This window comes from Berghia stephanieae, chromosome 1 (assembly GCF_034508935.2).
Source record: "Berghia stephanieae isolate SIO BIC M18660-M18661 chromosome 1, UCSD_Bste_1.3, whole genome shotgun sequence".
NCBI classification, from domain to species: domain Eukaryota; kingdom Metazoa; phylum Mollusca; class Gastropoda; order Nudibranchia; family Aeolidiidae; genus Berghia; species Berghia stephanieae.
The window spans coordinates 62,346,930-62,369,168 of NC_088360.1; the positions used below are offsets into that span (position 1 = coordinate 62,346,930).

General features: G+C 34.4%; 1 protein-coding gene and 2 long non-coding RNA genes across 3 annotated transcripts in view; 2 read left to right on the forward strand and 1 right to left on the reverse strand.

Annotated features, from left to right (window-relative positions):
• The window catches only part of LOC144979013 (solute carrier family 35 member E1 homolog), a 55,497-nt gene that overhangs the window by 23,988 nt on the left and 9,270 nt on the right, over nt 1–22,239 (forward strand). Inside the window, exons 4-5 of the mRNA XM_078925632.1 lie at nt 181–318; nt 8,523–8,648. Coding sequence (XP_078781758.1) covers nt 181–318; nt 8,523–8,648 — 264 coding nt within the window. The remainder of the gene's footprint in view (nt 1–180; nt 319–8,522; nt 8,649–22,239) is intronic.
• LOC144978999 (uncharacterized) lies at nt 13,164–20,498 on the forward strand. The gene is made up of 3 exons (XR_013646634.1): nt 13,164–13,677; nt 15,527–15,759; nt 17,202–20,498. It is a non-coding gene; the product is annotated as an uncharacterized LOC144978999 (long non-coding RNA).
• On the reverse strand, nt 16,435–17,552 carry LOC144979005 (uncharacterized). The gene is made up of 2 exons (XR_013646635.1): nt 17,459–17,552; nt 16,435–16,648 (listed from the first exon to the last, which is right to left on the reverse strand). It is a non-coding gene; the product is annotated as an uncharacterized LOC144979005 (long non-coding RNA).

The following is a 22,239-nucleotide window of genomic DNA, read 5'->3' on the forward strand; positions in this document are numbered from 1 at the left end:
AAAAAAAAAAAATTAAAAATACACAAGTCCAATATTTTACTTTGGTGATTCCCTTGCAAATTGGTTGAATTATGATTTTGTTAAAATAAACACAAACTTGTTTTTTTAATATATTAGAAAACGAAGAAGGCTGGTTCTCTGCGCCAAACATATATATCAAATATTGATGCATCATTTCAGGTATATTTATCTTTGTTTCCCATCATTGCTGGTGTCATAATTGCCACAGCTACTGAGCTCAGCTTTGATCGCATCGGACTTGCCAGCTCTCTCTTTGCAACTCTGTGTTTTTCACTTCAAACAATATTTACCAAAAAGGTAAGATTACACAAAAGACATGATGATATTTATGGTTAGTTTTTGTTGCAATTTAAGGGTAATTTTCTGTAATACAAAAGTTCAGATAATTTTTAAAATTCAGGTATGATCTCTAATTGAATGACCAACCTTTTTTTTCTTGTGTTTAAAAATTTTTAAAAGCTATTATTATTATTATTATTATTATTATTATTATTATTATTATTATTATTATTATTATTATTATTATTATTATTATTATTATTATTATTATTATTATTATTATGATTATTATTATTATTATTATATTATTTTATTATTCTTATCATCATTACTATCAGTATTATTATCATCATTATTACCACTATTTTAATTACTTTTTTCTCCTATTACAAGAGCTGTAACCTAACACTAATTGCCTATTTGGACAATAAAGATTATTATTATTATTATTATTATTATTATTATTATTATTATTATTATTATTATTATTATTATTATTATTATTATTATTATTATTATTATTATTATATTGCAGCCAACAGTCCCGATAAAATAGAGTGTATAGCTCTAAATCTCTGTAGGTTATAATAATCCAAACAGTCTACCATTTTGGGTTATCACGGTAGTGCCCTTTAGGGTGTCCTGATTTATCTCTTTGAAAAGTTGGCAACTATGCTTTGAGATTTGACTACTTCTTTGTTTCTTTGTCACATTTGACAAAAGCCCTGCCAGTCACTTTTTTTTTCTATCAGCCACACGGGGATACATTCTTAAATGATTTTTACAATGTTTTTAATTTATCATTGTATTGTCTTGTTGCTTTGCTCTATCATATAGGGTGCTTTATATTCTTTTTGTGTGCTATAATACATGTGAGGTGTTCCATAACCCATTGGATGTCGCAAGATTTTTTCACTTCATCATTTTTAATATCGATCCAACTTCAATCTCATGAAAGGGTTTTACAATTTGACACTTATAGATAATTTGTGAGGCTGCGTCATATTACTGTAGAACGAGCTTAAGTCTCAATGGGATATTAGCTTTAGGCGACCACGAGTTGTTATTTTTCAAACATGTTTCTATGCTATCTTGTGTTGACAACGCCTCTCAGTCGTCAGGAATACTACTCATCATGGTTATATAAACCAATGGCAGGCTGCAAATCATCACTTGCTATTCTTCACACAATGCAGTGTTGATTGTGTGAAGTACATTCAGCGTTGGAAAATAGCAAGGCATAGTGCAGGTTATTGTACTGTGTAAGTCCGTAAACGGGTGACCAAAAACGTTCCATTAAGAAGGCAAATTTATGCAATATTAGTCTAAAAAAAAAGATCAATAAAATCATAGTACAGAGAAGGCAGATCTGTTACTATATGTCCCAATAAAGTATAACACAGAGAAGGCCGAAACTGTGTTATACTAGCCGGTTCAGAACAAACTAAATATAACACAGGAGACCAAAAACTGTGTTATAAAAATAATAAAGGCTGGTCGGTTTGGTGAAATTAAAAGGCGACGTATGTCGTAATATCACATCTCCATAAAAGCAATTTTCTCTATTAAAAAGAAAACAATTTGACCCCCTCCCTTTAAATGTGAATAACTTGGGCCCTAATTAAAATAATTACAAAATTCAAACTGCATGTAGTTCAAAACGGTGCTTCTATTGAAAAACAATCAGATGTCTCTTATCTAGAACTCCACAATCCGAATGTCTTATTATCCGGACAGGTCGTCTGGGGACAGATTTTTTCCTCTTTATTTGTACACCATAATCTGTAAATTCTTGTTTCTGGATCCGAACACTTATTTCGGGAACATACCATTAAAGTATAGGGGATTTATGACACTAATCCAAACATCACACTCACTAACATTGTCTTTCCGCACTTGCACACACCGCATCCATAACCAAAAATTGAAAAAAAGTCAGGGGTGCCCTTTGCCAAAATAAAAAAGCCTGAAAATTTTTATTGTAGAGTATATATGAAAATATATCGTGCAAAGTTTCTCTTTATCGGTATCACCCTTAAATCATAGAAAAGGAGACATATCCATCCATCTTCTCTTTAGCAGTTTCCTCTAAACAACTAATGCTTTCATCTTTAAAAAATCAACTCACCAATACCGAACAAGGTCAGTCAGAACATTTTTAAAAGTTGGTTTTTCCGGGTTTAGTCTTTAGGTTTGTGTGCTACATCATTCTCACTGTTCAATTGGGCTCTCAGTATTCTTAGTTACAATGTTATTCGTGAGTTTTATTTTCGTTTTCAGAAATTGATATTGATATTGACTTTAAGATATCTAATATCGTAAATCATGATATAAAATTGAAAGAAAAATGAAACCAGTTGCATTACTTCACACTGGACATTAAATTGAAAATGCAACTATTGCTTATCACGGTTACTCATTTTGTTTATCCGATATGCACAGTCGTATTATTGACTCGGTGGAAGCTTATTCATGCACAGTGACCTGCATTCCAAACAGCGAACAATGATAAAAAAGTGATATGCAATAAAACACGTTTTCTAGTTGTTGAAGGATGTCACGCGAAAAGTGAGGCAGCTGTCACACATTTTGATTTGTCTGACCGTCTTCTTTAATCAGACTCATCTGTTGTTAACGATTATGAAAATGTCTTGTTTTTTTTTTTTTTTAGGTGTTTAACAGCGCTTTCAACACTATTTAGGTTATTTAAGCGTCTGTTTCTAGCTTTTATCAAGTTTTTTCAGCCTTGAGGGGCCATAGCTGCTCAATTATGTTAATACTGTTGTAATAAAATTTTGTAAAACCGTAATAGTTTGTTATTTAAAAATGTTTATTTACAATTTCTGTTGGAGTTCACATTCCTGCAGATACTTTAAAATTGTAAGCGGATTGACTGACTAGAACAGAGACTTCAAGTCCCTGGTTTCATAATGTTGTGACCTTATCTGTACATTCTATCAAACAGTGCTGATGGTTTTCCTGGGATCCATGGAAATCCGCGATTTTGGAGTCCAGGGGAGGAATTTCCTCCTTTTAAAAATTATATTTTCTCTAAACAATGTGCTAGCAATGAGAGAGTTGATGTGTGGTGGAACACACAGGTGCAGTTTCCCACTCTCCAGAAGTTAGCTAGAGTATCAATGATAGTCTATCATCTCAATTGCTCTAAAAGTGGGGTTTAGTGCAGTAGACATGGTGCTTAAAGGCAGTCGTTCAACATTTTCCTACTTTTTCACTTTTTGTCACCATCAGCACTGATCAAAATATGCCAAACTGTGAGGTCACAGTTACAGAAAAATGTCTTGAGATTGCTCTTGTTTCCCAATTTCATTGAACGAAAAATCAAGAAGAAATTTCAGGTCTCCCTCATGGCCTTCCCCTTCTCTTACTCACTCAAGACGAATATTGTTTAGCAGCTGGTGTAAGACAAGGTGTGGTCAAAAGGACACCACACTCCTGTCAAATCAGATTTTCTAGACTCCTGATATGTCTCTGGATCATATCGCACAAACTCCACGGGTCCGTCTTCCCAGAGGATTTTGCTGCTAGTGAGAGTCATTTTTTAATTTGACAAAAATGATGCATTCCATTCCACCAAATTATTGAGCGAGGATACTCAATGTAGCAATGACTATCCCGCACAAATCTTTGGGCCTCTTTTTCGCTCACGAAGTGCCCAAATTCGCGACAAAATATGGGACGAAGCCGTTCTGTACATGCTATTTTAAAAAATTAATTACGACGCTGTTTGTCGATGAATATGACTGAAAGTTGGCACACAGTTAGAAAAGAGGTCATTTTAGATTATGTCAAGCGACAAAACTCGTGCAATTACCAGAAGACTGTTAAAAATAGATTTTTACTCTTTGGAGTACAATATTTCTAAAACTACAAAGAGGAGAGATTTTGTCGCTCATAAGGTTATATATGCACATTTCTTCTATTTATATTTCAAATTTCATTGGATTATGATAAATACTTTTCCCGTATTCTCACAAAACATCAACCCAATTTGCATTTCAATGAGTGAAAATATGGAGACGGCCATTTTGCTACCCCATCGCGCGACACGAAAATGACGTGAGTGAGGCAAGGCTGCCAGATGGCCAGACTTTAACCTGACCAAATTCAACTTCAAAAGTGGCTAAATAGAAAATCATATGGCTTTCACTATTAAGACTGGCCCACTTTAAATGGATTTGAAAAGAAATTCAAAACAGGCACAGTGTTTATTGATCTCTCTGCTGCGTATGACACAGTGTGGACTGGTGGCTTGATGCTGAAACTTGCAAAAATAATCCCATGCAGAAAAATCTTGAGACTGCTCTCATACATGACAGGACCTAGGAATTTCCATGTGGTAATTGGTGGTAACACCAGCAAAGTCAGAAGAATAGAAAATGGAGAACCACAAGGCTCAGTCTTAGCACCAGCATTGGTTAACGTCTACTTAAGCGACATGCCTCAAACAACTTCCACAAAACTAGGATATGCAGATGACTGGGCCTTAGCATACCAATCAAGAAACTGGGAAGATATAGAAACAACTCTTATCAAAGACACCACGGCCATGAAAAGGTATTTTGACTGATGGTATTTAAAAATGAATACGACAAAAACAGTTGCAGCTGGATTCCATCTTAACAACAGGGAATCACAACGAAAACTGATGATCAAGATTGATGACAAACACTACCAACTGATCAAAATCCAAAATACCTCGGAGTGACACTGGATAGACGGCTGACCTATAGAACTCATCTTGAGGGTACAGCAAGAAAGATAGGGAAACGAAATGGTCGACTCAGAAAACTGGCAGGAACAAGATGGGGAACATCGCAAACTTTTCTCAGAACATCAACCCTGGCCCTTTGCTACAGTGTGGCAGATAGACCTGTAAATTCTCAGTCAATTAACTGAAATCAGTCAATTTGTCAAATTCAAATATTTAAAAAAAGGAAAAAAGAAACGAAGAAAGAAAGAATTCACAAATCATAGTCGAATGACCGTAAAGTAATTAGGAGTGTTCCACAGCGCTATGCATAGCTCAATGGGGCCGTTTATATTAACGATGGATATATTGCCAAGGCTAAGCGATGCTTTTTAGAATTGGTGTGTCTGAACACATGCCAGTGTATTTTCACACAGCCTTCGTTAAATTATTGTTTCACTTTCCAAACCTGTCGTGATCCCAACGGTAGCCAATTTTAACTGAGCCGCCGAGCGATAAATTTCACTGTTTCATCTAAGCCAAAATTGACCACATTTACATGAGGGGTCGTAAAAGAATGAAAAAGTAAAATGCGAAAGCTGGAAGTGCGTTATGTAGACACCTTCAAATCGGAAGTTAGGATAGATTGCTACAAGCACATCTCGATTGCCTCACGTTGTAAACAAACTGGTTGACCGTTTCTTCACTGATTGGGTACCTAATTATAAGGAACAATGGTAAGTAGCCTAATTAATTCCCGCGCAAATTAGGACGTTTTCTGCCATTCTTTTGCTCAAGCGAGCTTGCTGTTTACTGTGGCGATTTACCATTCATTTAGATTCTTTGGATTTTCCCGCCTGCCGAAGTTTCTTCATATGGTGATAATTCACTTCTTCTCCTACTTAATGATTCAGTGTAATTGGCCAGAAGTCATATTTATTTCAGTTTTTTTTTTTCTGTCATTAACTGACTGAAAATCAAGTTTGCTCATTGCTACTTATTTTAATGTTCTCACAATGCCTGAGCTGTTCGTGGATCGCAATTCAGACTTGTTGAGCATCGATAAAGATATGAGGAATAAATTCAATTGGTCATGGCCCTAGAAGTTAAAGATGATAATGGTGATTATTTTTCTGACTGTGTCAGAAAAATTCCAGAGGCAGGAATATGACTTTGATGAAGTCATCTTTACTTATATACTTATATGAATGACATGCTTATTTAGCATTCCATCTACATCAAATCAATGGCAGTCATACTTCCTGTGCCAGTAAGTAATAACACCCACTATTTTAATGTATTGTATTTATCACTCTCCTCACCAATGATGCCCCTATTAAAAAAAAACAAACTTGACTCTTCAGTTTGTCGAAGAGTTTCAGTCAATTTTTATAGAGCTCATTTACAGGTCTAGGCAGAATATTGTGCTCCTGTTGGGATGAGAAGTGCCCATACAAACCTTGTTGATGTAAAACTAAGAGACTCGATGCGAATAGTAACTGGATGCCTGAAATCAACCCCAACACAATGGCTGCCAGTCATGAGCGCTATAGCACCACCCCACTTGAGGAGAGAGGATGCAACACAGAAATGGATATTCAGAGCTGAAGAAGATAGTGGAACTCCTCTTCAAACCATATACAAAACTGCGCCCCCAACATCAAGACTAAAATCTTGTTCACCTTTCTACCTATCAAAGAAAGAAAACTACAACATGCAAGAAGCCTGGTGCGAGGAATGGAAAAGGAATAAGCCAACAGGAGGGGAACTAATTGAAGATCCCTGTAAAAGTCTCCCAGGTCTACAGGATCAACCAAGAAAATACTGGGTAGCTGCAAATAGACTACGGTCAAAACATACAGGAACAGCTGCCAACATGCACAAATGGGGGCTCCAAGAATCACCAACATGCCCAAAGTGCAACCAAGCACCACAAGATGCAAACCACCTCGTACTAGATTGCCCATACAAAACTGGAAGGGGATTTGAAACCATCAACAAATGTGATGATGACTTCCGAACCTGGATTGATACCTTGAACATAGAAGTGTAGCCGAACGAGACTACTACTACTTTAAAAATGAACTAAATTTTAACAAACAGAAAATTGAATAGACTAGGATAAATGTCACTTAGACAAAAATAGATGAATAAAATTTAATAAAAGAAACAAAATTATATATTTGGCCACACACGTGGCCATCTGGCAACCTTGTTCGCGATGACTGATGACACAAATCCTCGTGCGCTTTAAAAAAATTAAGGTATTGTTTCATTGTTATGTCATCGGGATAGTAGTAGATTAAAACACTCTCTCTCTCTCCCCCCCCCCCCCCTCTCTCTCTCTCTCTCTCTCTCTCTCTCTCTCTCTCTCTCTCTCTTTTTCTCTCTCTCTCTCTCTCAAATAAATGCTAGAAATAACATAAGCCATGGTCTCACGGGACTGATTGATAATAATTTAGCAGGCATTTTTCGTGTCATTTGTGTATGGGTTGTAGACACAAAATTACACTTCGGAAAAGTTCCAAATGATCAATATTATGTATATTATAAAACAAAATTATAGTTGACCCTAGCCATACAGTACAGCTCTAAAACTATACAAGTTAGAACTCTTCTGATTTCTTCATCATATTTTCTGATAATTTTGCCATAAAATTGCCAAGTTTTGATATCTAATTCCAAGTATTAAACGAGATACAGCCACAAACCAGAATAAAACGCAGAAAAAGCGTCCCATATTTTTCGTATTTTTTTCTCTTTGTGAGTCATCCAAATAAATGACACCTTTGAAACTGCATAACTTTGTTATATATTAATGGATTTTCAAAATTCAAAAATTTTTTGTTAGTGGAGATAGGGCTTTGATTTTAGAGTAGTATTTCCTACAAAAATAGAAAACAGAAATTTTCATAGTCATTGCTACTCAAAAAACAACTGTGTCTGAGCTGTGTCAAACACATTCAGTTTGTTTGTTAAATGCTCCAACACTGCATTGCCATGTTCAGACTTGGATCATAGACTCATTGTTTGTCCCTTGAATTGAGAGAGAGAGAGAGAGAGAGAGAGAGAGAGAGAGAGAGAGAGAGAGAGAGAGAGAGAGAGTGTGTGTGTGTGTGTGTGTGTGTGTGTGTGTGTGTGTGTGTGTGTGTGTGCTTTGCGTTCATTAAGAGAGCCGAAGTTAATTGAGTGTTGTGCGTGTCTAGAGACTTCCACCTTCTATTTTTACAAACTCATAAAACTTTAATTCAATGTTCTAAGTTATTTTGTTTTCGAAATATGGTTTATACATAAATGCTCATAACGTTGACTGTGATAAAGATATTAAACCGCATTGTACTTAATAGGAATTCTGCTTTTTCCATCTTTTGTTAATATTTGCAATGGGCACCTTTACACAGTCCACCACATATCTTAGAATGTAGATCACTTTATCAGCATTAGATTCAAAGTAAACATATCAGAGATTTCATTTATTTCATTTTATTTTCCTTCAAAAATTTGACAACAGTGCCTGAAAGAAACTATGTACCATCATATAGAGTTGCTGACCTATGTCACTAGGATAGCATGTTTATGTGTTTTTCCATTGTGGCTCATATACGACTTTCGACGTATCATAAAAGATGAAAAATTTGTAAGTACAGTTTACATTATAAATTTAGAATATATATATATATATATATATATATATATATATATATATATATATATATATATATATATATATATATATATATATATATATATATATATATATATATATATATATATATATATATATGAGCCAAGGTCAAAAGGTGCCCGCCTGATACCACTGTTAAGAAAATTTGATTTTTACTTAATTATGGGCTGTTTTCATTGGGTTAATGCTTGTAATCAATTGATAATATGAAGAAGAGATAAAATGAGATAGCTCAACATACTCTGTTCAACAGAATATGAAATAAACAACTTGAAAGTCAAATTTGAATGCTGTTTGGCATGTGCTTAAAACTAGGTCAACGCATCACCTTTTTAGAAATCATGTAGAAATTAAATGTGATGTTTTAGCACACGTGATTGAAATTTGACTAATAGTATAAAGTCAAAATTTACTTTTAAACACAATTGCAGTATATTACATATCTGATTAAGTTTCATATAGAGTTCTTAAAAAGTTGGTGTTGCTTGTGACCTTTGGTGTCATCAAACACAGCCCAATACTAAGACCCGACACGAAACTTTAAAGCTCATTTTTAATGTTTATAAAATGTTTTATTATGATAAAAAAGCATAGATTTACTATCTGAATTCAAATCTTGGAGTAAATGTATACCGTTTTGCTGATATCGAGGTTTATTGGTTTTGGTGTCATTTGTCACAAGCAACACGGCATGCGTGAACACGTAGAAGTTTGTTTCGTTAAATGGCGATTCGCAATTTTGATCCACCCTTCTTACCAGTCTTTGAAGTGCAGCACTTTCATTTGTCTTTCCAGCGTGGCTCCAGGCAGAAAAGGTAAGTTGAACTTTGGTGTCATCGCTATTTTACATTGTCACAAGCAACACTTGATATTGGATATTACAAAGTGCCACCAAAAAATTATGTTTTCAGCTGTTATTCTATTTACAAATATGATATTATGACATCTCACATAAGACTGATTTTGACACAATTAATTATTTCCTTGTAATTCTAATTTTTTTTATGTTTCAGGGTTGTGTCAATCAAGAAAAAGACAAAACTCAAGCTTTTGACGAATCCAGATAAAAGAAGGGTTGTCAAGAAATTTGATTTGATTTACTATTAACACACTAAATTACTACAAACTATCAGATTTGAGCAGTAGGGCGGATGTTACCGTATGGTTACATGAATTCATTACCATGGCTGATATTTATCTAGAGTTTGTGTGACTTCTGGTACTTTTCGTGACCATTGGTGTCATTGGTTAAAATGTCACAGGTGACACTTAAGTTTGAAGTTTCTAATGTATTTCTGCTTTCATGTTCTTCAAAGCTTGAAATGTCGTTGAATTACATTTTAACAGGCTATATTACATGTGTTCAGTTGCTATTCTTGATTTATTGAGGCAAAATTGCGTTCTAGTGCCGATTTTGACCAAAGTAATAGCAACAATAGTATTACTTATTTCTAAGTATATTTCCAATTTGAAAGTATTTAGTTTCTTAAAATATTATTGAATTTCATTTTAGAGTAGGTTATTGTGCTTTTTTTGACTGAAAATAATGATATATTATGGACAAAAGTGTGATTTGGTGTTGCTTGTGACATAAGTAATGGTGTCACCGGTCTATGTCACAAGTCACATTCAGATGCTCTAATTTCCATGTATATTTCTATTTTTGAAGTCTTTGGTTTCTGAAATACTATTATATTCCATATTTAACTGTGGTTATTACACTGGTTTGACTGAAATTAATGATATATTGTCGAAATTGCAATTTGGTATTGCTTGTGACATAAGTAATGGTGTCATCGGTCTAATGTCACAAGTGACACAATATCGCTAAATAAGATATGCTTTGGTCACATTATTTCCCAACATTTTATTCCAAAAGTTTCTGAACATTGCTGGTAATAAGCATATGCAATATTGTTGTTGTTGTTAATGCACAAATATTTTTATGAAATAATATATTTGCATTCTATGTTGCTTGTGACCGATGACACTAAAAAGCAACATTTTCTCCAATAGTTGGTAATATTATTGTACCATGATTGTTGTTGATTGTGTCTTTTTGTCTATAACTTACTAAATAAAGTTTGATACTCAACAAAAATCATTTGGTTATTGAGTTTTTTGTCTCATTTTGGTGTCACCGGTCACAGGTGACACCAGCAACCTATAGGCATTGTTGACGATATTATGCTGCGTTAGACCTTAAAGTTATCTAAAGGGCCTTTGTTTCATGAAGTACAGGGTTTTTGCTACACATATAGAAACATGAATGGACTATTATGTCACTTTTATTTTGAGAAAAAATATTGGCACCTTTTGACCTTGGCTCATATATATATATATATATATGTATATATACATATATATATATATATATATATATATATATATATATATATATATATATATAATATATATATATATATTATATATATATGATATATATATAATGTATATATAATATATATATATATATATATTATATATGTATATATGTATATATATATATATGTATATATGTATAATATATATATATATATATATATATATATATATATATATATATATATTATATATATATATATATATATATATATATATATATATATATATATATAAATATATATATATATATATATATATATATATATATAATATATAATATATAATTATATAAATAATATAATATATAATGTAAATTTTCACTCACATTTTTTTTGCGGAGACGACTCGTTTCTGTGTTCCTTACTACACTTCCTCAGTCGGCATAATCCATTTGCAAATGGATTATGCCGACTGAGGAAGTGTAGTAAGGAACACAGAAACGAGTCGTCTCGGCAAAAAAAATGTGAGTGAAAATTTACATTATATATTAGCTCTAACCACCATTATCGAGCACTTTCGTACCTACAAGTACCCACCAACACTCATAAATATACATATATATATATATATATATATATATAATATAATATATATATATATATATATATATATATATATATATATATATATATATATATATATATATATATATATATATATAATATATATATTATATATAATATTAGACCTGTAAATTCTCAGTCAATTAACTGCAATCAGTCAATTCGTCAAATTAAAATATTTTAAAAAAGGAAAGAAAGAAATGAAGAAAGAAAGAATTCATGAATCGTAGTTGGACCATAAAGTAATTAGGAATGTTCCACACGTGCTGCGCTACACATAGCTCATGGGCCGTTTATATTACTAACGATAGATATACATACTGCCAAGTCTAAGCGACACTTTTTAGAATTGCCGTGTCTGAACACATCCCAGTGTAATTTCACACAGCCTTCGTGAAATTATATTTTCACTTTCCAAACCTGTCGTGATCCCAACGGTAGCCAATTTTAACTGAGCCGCTGAGCGATAAATTTCACTGTTTTGTCTAAGCCAAAATTGACCATATTTACCTGGAGGGAGGTAAAAGTATGAAAAAAGTAAAATGCGAAAGCCGGAAGTGCGTTGTGTAGACACCTTCAAATCAAAAGTTAGGGATTCCTACATTACATCTCTATTGCCTCACATTGTAAACAAACTGGTTGACTGTTTCTAGTTTCTTCACTGATTGAGTACCTAATTATAAGGAACAATGGTAACATAGTCTAATTAATTCCCGCGCAAATTAGTTTTCTTCCATTGTTTTGTTCAAGTGAGCTTGCTGTTTACCTTTCATTTCAATTCTTTGGATTTTTCCACTACGACGAATTACGAAGAGTTTCAGTCAATTTTTATAGAGCTCATTTACAGGTCTAATATATATATATATATATATATATATATATATATATATATATATATATATATATATATATATATATATATATATATATATATATATATATATATATACACACACAACACAATATATAGACAGACAGACACACCCACACGACATACATCCGTATAATTTTTAATTATAATTAATATTAATATTAAAATATTATATATATTATATATATATATATATATATATATATATATATATATATATATATATATATATATATATACACACACAATATATATATAGACAGACAGACACACCCACACGACATACATCCATATAATTTTACTGTAAATCTTCCGACAATTGTCGGACTTCCGACAGTAATATTTTGCTGGTAAATTCTGACGCCCAATAAAAATAATAATAATAAATTAAATAAGCATTCCTAAACTACAATGATATTATTATTATTATTATTATTATTATTATTATATTATTATTATTATTATTATTATTATATTATTATTATTATTATTATTATTATTATTATAATAATAATAAATGATAATGATAATAATAATAATAATAATAATAATAATAATAATAATAATAATAATAATAATAATAATAATAATAATAATAATAATAATAATAAAGCATTTCTACCGCAGATAAGCATGACGATGTAATGTTGAAGTGATCATCAATGTCAAATTGTGGTTGTTCATACACGATTTTAGAAATTACTAATTTCCCTGTCAAATTACAAAAAAATTGGCATATAAATTATTAAAATTGACGTTTTCAGTTTGGCAGATCTGTAATATCATTTTCTCTTGTCAATAAACGGGTAGTGCAGGGGGAATTAACCGCGCCTCTTGACCTTGACCCCCTTTTGACAACAGTCATGACACGGATTCGGTCATTCATGTTGGTTTCTTTCTTTATCTTACACTATCACGATGGCAGTCAGCGAGCTCCCTGAGGATATTTCTCAAAATTATTTACTATATTTGACATCCTGGCAAAAAAACACGAGAGGAAGCTTTTTGCCTATAAAGGTATGTTAAAATATTTAAAAAGGAGAACGAAATTTTTGATGTTTTTGCTTCTGTTTATCGAAGCCAACCGAAGAGCGAGAAGCCCCACGACGTGAGTTTTGAGGGAAAAGAAGGCAGTGGATGCCTACTGCTCATACAAAGCAGGGTAAGTGTTCAATTTTAGCTGAGTTTCATTTTTAAAACTACTGTTTAAAGTTACAATCGATTTCTATTTTTCTATGCATCGTCCTCTTCTGCACTGTGTAAATTATCACGACGCTATGTCGACAAGTCATCTCATCGGTCAGTCAGTCATGTGGGTTGTGAAACAAGATTAATTTCAATGAAATGTTAAATGTTAGGTGACGTATGTCTTTTTCATCTTGGTCTTCATGAATTCAGTTTTGTAGAAAGCGTTACTACATAAAAAAGTGGTGGGGATGGGAGTTAAGCGAACGTAAGTAAAGGGAGAACAAAAGAGTTGTACTGTCATGTGTAGGCGAGTTAGAGTTGTGTTTTATGTGTGCCCCCTGTTGTTTGCATTGGCTCAGTATAGCATCGGCTCAATCCGATTATTTAAAAAATATCTATATATCTTGTTTTATTGATAGAAATAAACAAACTTAAGTGCCCTTATTAATTTTTTTAAATCACCGGTTTATCAGAATTACTAGTACTAAGTTCATGATGACAATGATCACTAAAGTCTATTTTTACAAATTTAAAGTAATTTTAATTTGCATCACATTAAGTTGCCTCTCTCAGTTTATGAGTGCCAAAATGATGGGAAAGTATTTCATTTTTACATCGATTCCATAATTTCTTGCATTATTTAGTCTCACAAATATCTATTACTATTGTTATCATTCTTATTATGATCATATCATTATCATTATTATTATTTTTTTTTTATTAGCATCTTTAGTGTATCAATGACTATGATTTGATGCCCAGTTAAGGAATTTTAGTTTTCTCTGAAGTTCTTTCCACCATAATTTTTCAACTGCTTCTCTAGGCAGTTGGCCCTAAATAAATATCATTTCAGTCTTTCTGAGTTAATCATTTCAGGGATTTGGTACAGAGAACTTTAATTAGATTAAGAAATGAAAGAAAAAAAAGGAAACATGCTTTTTATTATATTTATATTTATAAAACGCAAACATAAAATTTGTGGACTGGGCCATCAGGTAAAATATGATGCTTTAGAGTTAGAGACCAATTATTATTTATGCTATTTCAAGGGAATCAATTACTAAGTCAGTTGAGCTATGCGGGAAATTAAAATAGTAATATTTGTGACTCACCGCCTGAGAAAATATGTTGGAAGTGCGTTTGTAGATGCAAAGAATTGAATTTATTTACAAAAATTTTGTTAAAAATTATTGGCGCAGCATCCACTAAACGTGCTCAAAGCGCTTTACAATGGGTTCTGGGCCAACAGCAACAATTAACATTTAGGACAGGTCATGACGCCTGTTAGGCAATATTACATTTTTTGTTTCGGACAGAGACACCCTGTTAACGGCCAGGTACTCATTTTACACCTGAGTACGGTGAGAGAATGTGAGTAACAAGCCTTTTCCAAGGACTCAACTATGCGCTGAGTGAGGCTCTAACCCAGGACCTTCCAATCCAAAAGCGAGTGTCATACCACAAGACCACATAGCCGCACGAAAAAATATGAGACTTGGATTAGATTAATTTTTAATTGCGGAGAGTGAATGTAGTTTATTGATTTATTGTAGAGTGATTATCTAAATTTTAAATATTTTTGATTATTTTAACTTTAAATTCACTTTCTAGCATCATTTTACCTCGAATACCCTTTGTCAAGTGTGATCCATTAGCTCGATTTGGCATAATATTTTTTAATTCAACTTAAAAAGGGGTTAGCCATCCTATACACCATTTTAAAAATAATATGACTCATTATCTAAATATGTGATATAATTTTCATTTCGAGCAGGTTTTACAAACAAGTGTTGTTTTCATTTGTTTTTAAATTTTACTTGCAGCATATCTGGTGAATGTTCCCATGTTGTTGCAGTAATCCTTACACTGAAGAATTGGCTGCAAGCTGGATTACAAGATATACCTACAGATCCAAGCTGCACACAAGCCTTCCACAACAATGGAGTAAACCTTGTGGCCCAAGAACTGATCCCGAGCCCATTACCTCCATGGTTATTCCCAAACCATGTAGGAATGTAAAGCTGCGACCAGTCATGGCAGCTATTGAGAACAGCAGGTAATAAAATGCATTCAAATCATTGGGACAAAACAATCTGCATTGTTACAAGGGTAGATTGTTTGATTTTAGGGGATTTACAGCGCTTGCGACACTATTAAATCATTTGAGTGCCAGATGATACGGGGAAAGTTGTAGATCTGAAGTTGAAAGTATCAAAGGAAAAGCAAGACAAAGGGATATGGTTCGAAGGGGGAACAGAAGATCCCATGAACAATATACTGATGTGCCTACTTTGGCATTGTTAAAAGGCTTATAGTCTGAATTCAATAGACTTTGATTTTTTAAGGCCTTGGGCCTGTTTGTCTTTATCTCTATACCATCAAGAAAAACTAGTGTGTCCGGAAAATCTTTTAAAAATTGTTGTAGCATGTTATTCTTAATGGTGTCCCGATCGGGCCATACTGGCAAACTGTCAAGCCTGAAATACAAGTAATTGATCCATGCCCTAAATAGACATCCTGCACCATTTCTTGATATTTTAAATAAATTGGCAAGATGCAAGAAAGTGTAATTTTGACGCAATTTCATCATAACAAGTAAAAATTGATCTATAATGGGCAAGCAACATGTTGCTTTCATTTGTGTTGATATGGTAAATTACAAAGATGAATATTTTTACAAAATCTTCATACACGAAACAAGTGTAACTCTTTACAGCTTCTTTCGGTCCGTGATGGTGCAGGTGTTCAATGGTCAGTGAGTGACTGCATTTATCTGCGTCCGTTTTGGGTTTTTTTTGACAACAGCAGCCTCTTTAGTTCCTCTCCTTTTAATAATTCTTGGGCGTGAAGTCTCTTAGACTCCTTCAGTTGTTGCTTAAGCAAAAAGACTTCTTCTTTCAGTGATAAGTTCTCTGCAACCACTGCTAACAGTGTCATGTTAGAATCTGAAATAAAATGAAATTATTTTTGCAATTAGTTGTCCAGCAGAGACTAAATCAACAAACTGTAATTAATCTGGGTAAGAATATTGAATCTATTGAGACCACCCACTTTTACTTTTACCCACTTACAATGTCTGGAATTGCATTAACAGTACTATCCAGTTAGGAGTTTGTTTTTTCTCTGTCATAGGTATTCTATGTATGAACAGTGTTTTATTTATGTCCAGCTACATAGAGACTGGTAGCCTGCATATCTAATACCCAACATTTTGGATATGCAGATTAAGACTCTGACACCTGTACATCTATGCCTTTTTTAAAAAGATAGTTGCAAGTCAAGAGGAAGGGTATTGAAGAAAACATTTATGTTTCTATTCTAATGGGCCCGGGAAAAGTATTTTAAATAGAAATTGCTCAAGGCAGCAAGTTGTTTGACTCCAGACAATCTATGTTTTTTTTCAGGCGGTTAAAATAAATTTATCACATGTTCATAAAATCATTGATTTTTTAAAAATATTCTTATTCTTTTCATGCCTTCTTTTTTTTTATTTCCTAGGCTCCTCTCATTGGTGAGAAGACTGTGTCATCTGAAACTTCTATCAGTTGTTGGGATTTGGCACTTCCATGTCTGATAAATTTTGATCCTCCAGAGAGCGTGGTGAAATATAGTCATGAGTGGCAGGATGTATCTAATCAGCACTTCAGATGCCCAAAATCTTGAACATTCAACTGTTCAACAGGCTCACTGTGCTCTTTCCACATAGTAAAAATTATACAATTTGTCATTTCTTTTATGTGTTATTAAAGTCATACCTAAATTTGGAATAACCCTTTGTTCATTTTCCTTGTTATCCTTTAGTTCATTTTCTTTGTTTTCAGTCTCCCTGTTGACCACTTCAGTATCCATAGGTTCTGGTGCGGATCCATTTTCGGGATTGGTTGCTTCAAAATTAGTGTTCTTTCATGACCGTCTCTGAAAAAGAACAAAATGTAAACGTTTCTGACATTGATGTGTTTATGCACTTTATGGTCTTGTGGTAAGACTTTATCCACCAGGTGGGGGTACATTGAGTATGTAGACCAGACATGACGACAATAAGGCGCTATGACTATCTTGTAAGATTACCATCCAGGTAGTTTTATTTTATAAGTCCGGTTATGTGGTCTGGAGTAGGTCATACACCTTTGGACCAAAAGGTCTGGGTTCGCATCCCGGGTGGTGTAAAGTTGAGCCCTTGGAAAGGCTCTTTACTCACATTTTCTCACCTTATGTGGGTGTAAAATGAGTAACTGGTCAGCAGCGTTGTCACTGTCCAAAAAAAAAAGTGCAATATCGCCAAAGTGTCGTGTCTCATCCTACATGTTGAGTGTTGCTGTCGACCCCTTGTAAAGCGTTTTTGGCATGTTTAGTGGAGATTGCTGTTTATAAAAGATCCAGGTTTTTATTTATGATAAGAAAAAGTAAGTAAAGAGCTTTTTTCCAAGGACCCAACTTATTGCACACACAGTCACAGAGGGACTCAAACAAGTCAGAATGTCATACCCCGAGATCTCAAAGCTAAACATAAGACAATAAGCAAATAAATGCTAAATATACTCCTTGGTTGGGGTTCCTGGCCTTCCATAGTGGGCAGGTACATACTGTGTCTTCTACTTCTATCCCTGTATATCTGTTTTCCAACTTGCATTCTGTCTTTGTCTTGGAATGAGATTACATACATAGGTACTTGGTTTTATCCTGGCTGGGAGGGAAACAGTCAAATGCATAGTTATTGTTTTGGGAGATGATATTTTTTTCCTTGTAAATCTTCTCTCTGTTAAAATAATCTGTTCTGTGCTTCTTTTTTTTTTTTTTACATATAATTATGTGGTTCCGATAGCTCAGTTGGTAAAGCACTCGCTTTACATGCAAAGGGAACTGGTTCGATTCTGGACCCATGTCTCTTGTTCACACAGTGATGGTTGGTCTGTTAGGCCTTGAGTCTTGAGGAAAGTACTTTGTGATAAACTAGCAGCATCCCACCAGAAGGATGACATGCACTGTAAAAACTGGAGTAATAAAATCTGGCTACATTGGTCCTATGGCTCTGAGAAAAAAAGACTACTTTTCCTTTTCTCAATTTTGGGGGTCGTGGAAATTTTATTTTTCAACCTGATCATCAAAATCAGACACATTGATCAACACTCACTATCACCCTTGATATTTTCAAACAGTAAAGCAGGGTTCAACTCATTTACCTAAACCTGCTACTGCTATCTGATTTGTTGAATTCAGGAAACAAATGTCATTATTAATAAGAAAACACACTGAGAATTTAAAAACGCATAGCCACATGAGATAACGGTCAAAAACTCACCCTGATACCATTCCCTGATCAGAATCCCTCACCTCAGAGGTTAAAGCCGACGTTTGCTTGGTGTTAATTTTGTTCTTGACTTTGGATATTGAGTTCCAATCGATAACTTGACTGAGCAAGTTAGGATCGGGGAATCTTTTAGTCGGCTCACCATCGTTGAAATGCTGCAATTTAAGTTGGAAAGATAAAATGAAATTATTTGATTTGACAGCATCAGTAAAACATGTATCTTCTCTTGTTTTCTTGTTATTATTAGAAGAATAACAACAGTAACATCTACTGTTAATGTCTCCCACACTATTATCACCGTACAGTGAATATAGCCTTCCACACCATTATAGTGAATATAGTCTCCAACACTATTATCACCGTAGGTGAATATAGCCTTCTAACCATTATATTGAATATAGTCTCCCACACTTTTATCACCGTACAGTGAATATAACCTTCCACACTATTCTCACCGTACGGTGAAAATCGTCCACCAAGATATTACCGTACGGTGAAAATAGTCTCCCACACACCGTCAGGCTATTATCTATCACCGTACGGTAAATAAGAGATAAACATCGTATCTACTTGTCTTAAACTGTACTAATAAATGAACGGCTCAAATAAAGTATTCTCTAAGATCGTTTTACTTACTTCTACAATGTTGATTTTGATTAAGACTTAGACTTAGACCAACTGGCCGGGAGTCAAGACTCGAAGTCAACGTGAAAAGTGAAAGAGAGAAATGATGTTTACCGAAAGAATCATAAAACAAACTCTGGCAAAAAAAAATTAAAAAATCAATTTTAATATGATAATGATTGATATAAACTGTGTTGAATATCAACTTACCTTAGAACAAATGTAACGGTTCTTGTTGATCTTCGCTAAATTCAGCTGATTGTGAGGGCGAGCGCAAGCCCTGATCCATCGCTTGCATCGAGGTTTGTCGATCCACGGCTTGATAAAAGGAAAAAATCGTACGCCTCCCGATCTCTCCGGATATCAACTGTCGCTGTCACAAAGGCCCCATTGTAGTGTTGGGTTATTCGATCGCTTTTACTCGATCGACATCCGAGCGCGAAGCCACGAGTCACCGTCCGATCTCAATTCCGGAAGAGCGAGTTGATAAAACGATCATTCGAGTTGACGAGTAGAGACCAGCTTGAGACGATCTTGAGACTTGAGACGAGCTTGAGACGATCTTGAGACTTGAGACGATCACGATCCGAGCGAGTTGAGGGTAACGAGTAACGAGTGTTTCGAATCATATCAAACGATCACAGTTTGCCATCCGATACCAATCGCCAACGTTTGCACACGGTAGTCTGTGGTTCTTCCACAGCCCTCATTTCTTGTCAGATGTTAGTGTGTCTGGGTGGCAGGGAAATTCGTGTAGGTGTATCACGCGTGTGTGACAAGACTTCATTAAACCTACTAAAGGTTGAATATCACACACACACACACACACACACACACACACACACACACAGACAGACAGACAGACAGACACTATGGCTATTTCTATGACACACACGCATCCATCTATCAATGAACACTACCCTACAGTAAAGTAAAACGTTAGCTTTGAATATGGAATGTTTCAATGTTAGATGCCTGTGTAATTTGTTAGTTCCCATCATCATCATCATCATCATCATCATCATCATCATCATCATCATCATCATCATCATCATCATCATCATCATTAGGGGCAGCGTGGCTCAGCGGTTCGGTCTTTGGTTCGCACCCCAAAGGTACCGAGTTCGATCACCCGCCGCTGCACTGTGTGGCCTTGAGCAAGTCACCTCGTCCTAGCTCAATTTGCGGCGCTGCACTGTGGCTGACGCCTGGGTTATTCCAGTCTTCCCTTAGAATAGACCGTAGAGAAAAACCTCCCCTATGGGATGAATAACGGGAATTTTATTTATCATTATTTTTATAATTTATTTATCTTCACCATCATTATCAGCAGGAGCAGCAGCCCAGCATCATCATCACCTTAATAAAATAAATATCAACACATGTTAATGTAATCATCAATCAAAACAGCTCGCAGAATTCACAAATTGCTCCTAAAAGACAATACCTAGGAAAAAAAAACAAAACAAATACTATTGCTAACTTATCTGAAAAGGAATAGTTTCAAAAGAATCCTAAAATTATTAAAGCTCGGGAGCGTCTTTGATTTCTTTGTCTAATTTATTCCATACTTTTGGGGACCCGACAGAGAAAGATTTTCAGCTAACTATAGTTTATAATATGGGAACATTAATCAGTCGTTTATATTGGAATCGGAGTGGTCAAGCAGGTGTATGAATTCAAAGCTCATTTCCACGGATCAATGAACTTCATAATAATTCAATTTTCCCCCTAGCAGGCCATACAAACCTACATCCATTTCATAAAGTACCAGTCGCCTGTTTCGGGTCTTTTTTGTACTAAAACTCTTAATAGTATCCGTCACTGCTTATAGATAGTTATACATTCACACCTGAGTCGAGTAAAGTAATGTGTGGTAAGTGCCTTACACAAGGACTTAACTTCGGGATCAGAATTTTCCAGGATCACTGTCACCCACTCGACCACTTACAACGCTTAACATCGCTTGATTTATGACAAGAAGAGACACCTTACCGCTGAGCCACAGAACAACTAATAATCACAACATTAAGGATCGCAACAAATGCATGCTTTTAATCTTTTTTTTAAAAAGTACTTCTTCAGAGCTATTGGGCCCGATGAAGCCGGAGTTCAGTCCGGTTTCCATATCGGAAAACTTACGAAAGCAATTGCCCATTAGTCTATCGCAAGGAACTTTCCGCCAGATTTAACAGACTTTGCTTCCCAATCACTACTAGGTAGACAAGGGGTCAGAATATATGTATCTACTTCACCCGGAATCGAGCTCGGTTCCCTTGCATGTTAAGCGAGTGCACTACCTACTGAGCTATTGGGACCCCAAACTTTTAATAGGATGCTAGTAAATCGAAAAGTGCTTTCCGTTGATCTAAAATAGCGTCCACCCAGCTACATACCTACTTCCACTTTAATGGACTGAGCAATAAAAAAAATTAAAAACAAATTGACTGAACTCAGAAACGACGCCGATCCCTATTGTGCGTTCCAAGTTAGGTAATCCCATACATCTTTTAAAAAGACTAAGGATAAAACTACCCCTTCTTCCCATTCCCAAAAAAAGGAAACAAAAACAAACAAAAAAAAAAAAAAAAAAAAACACCAAAA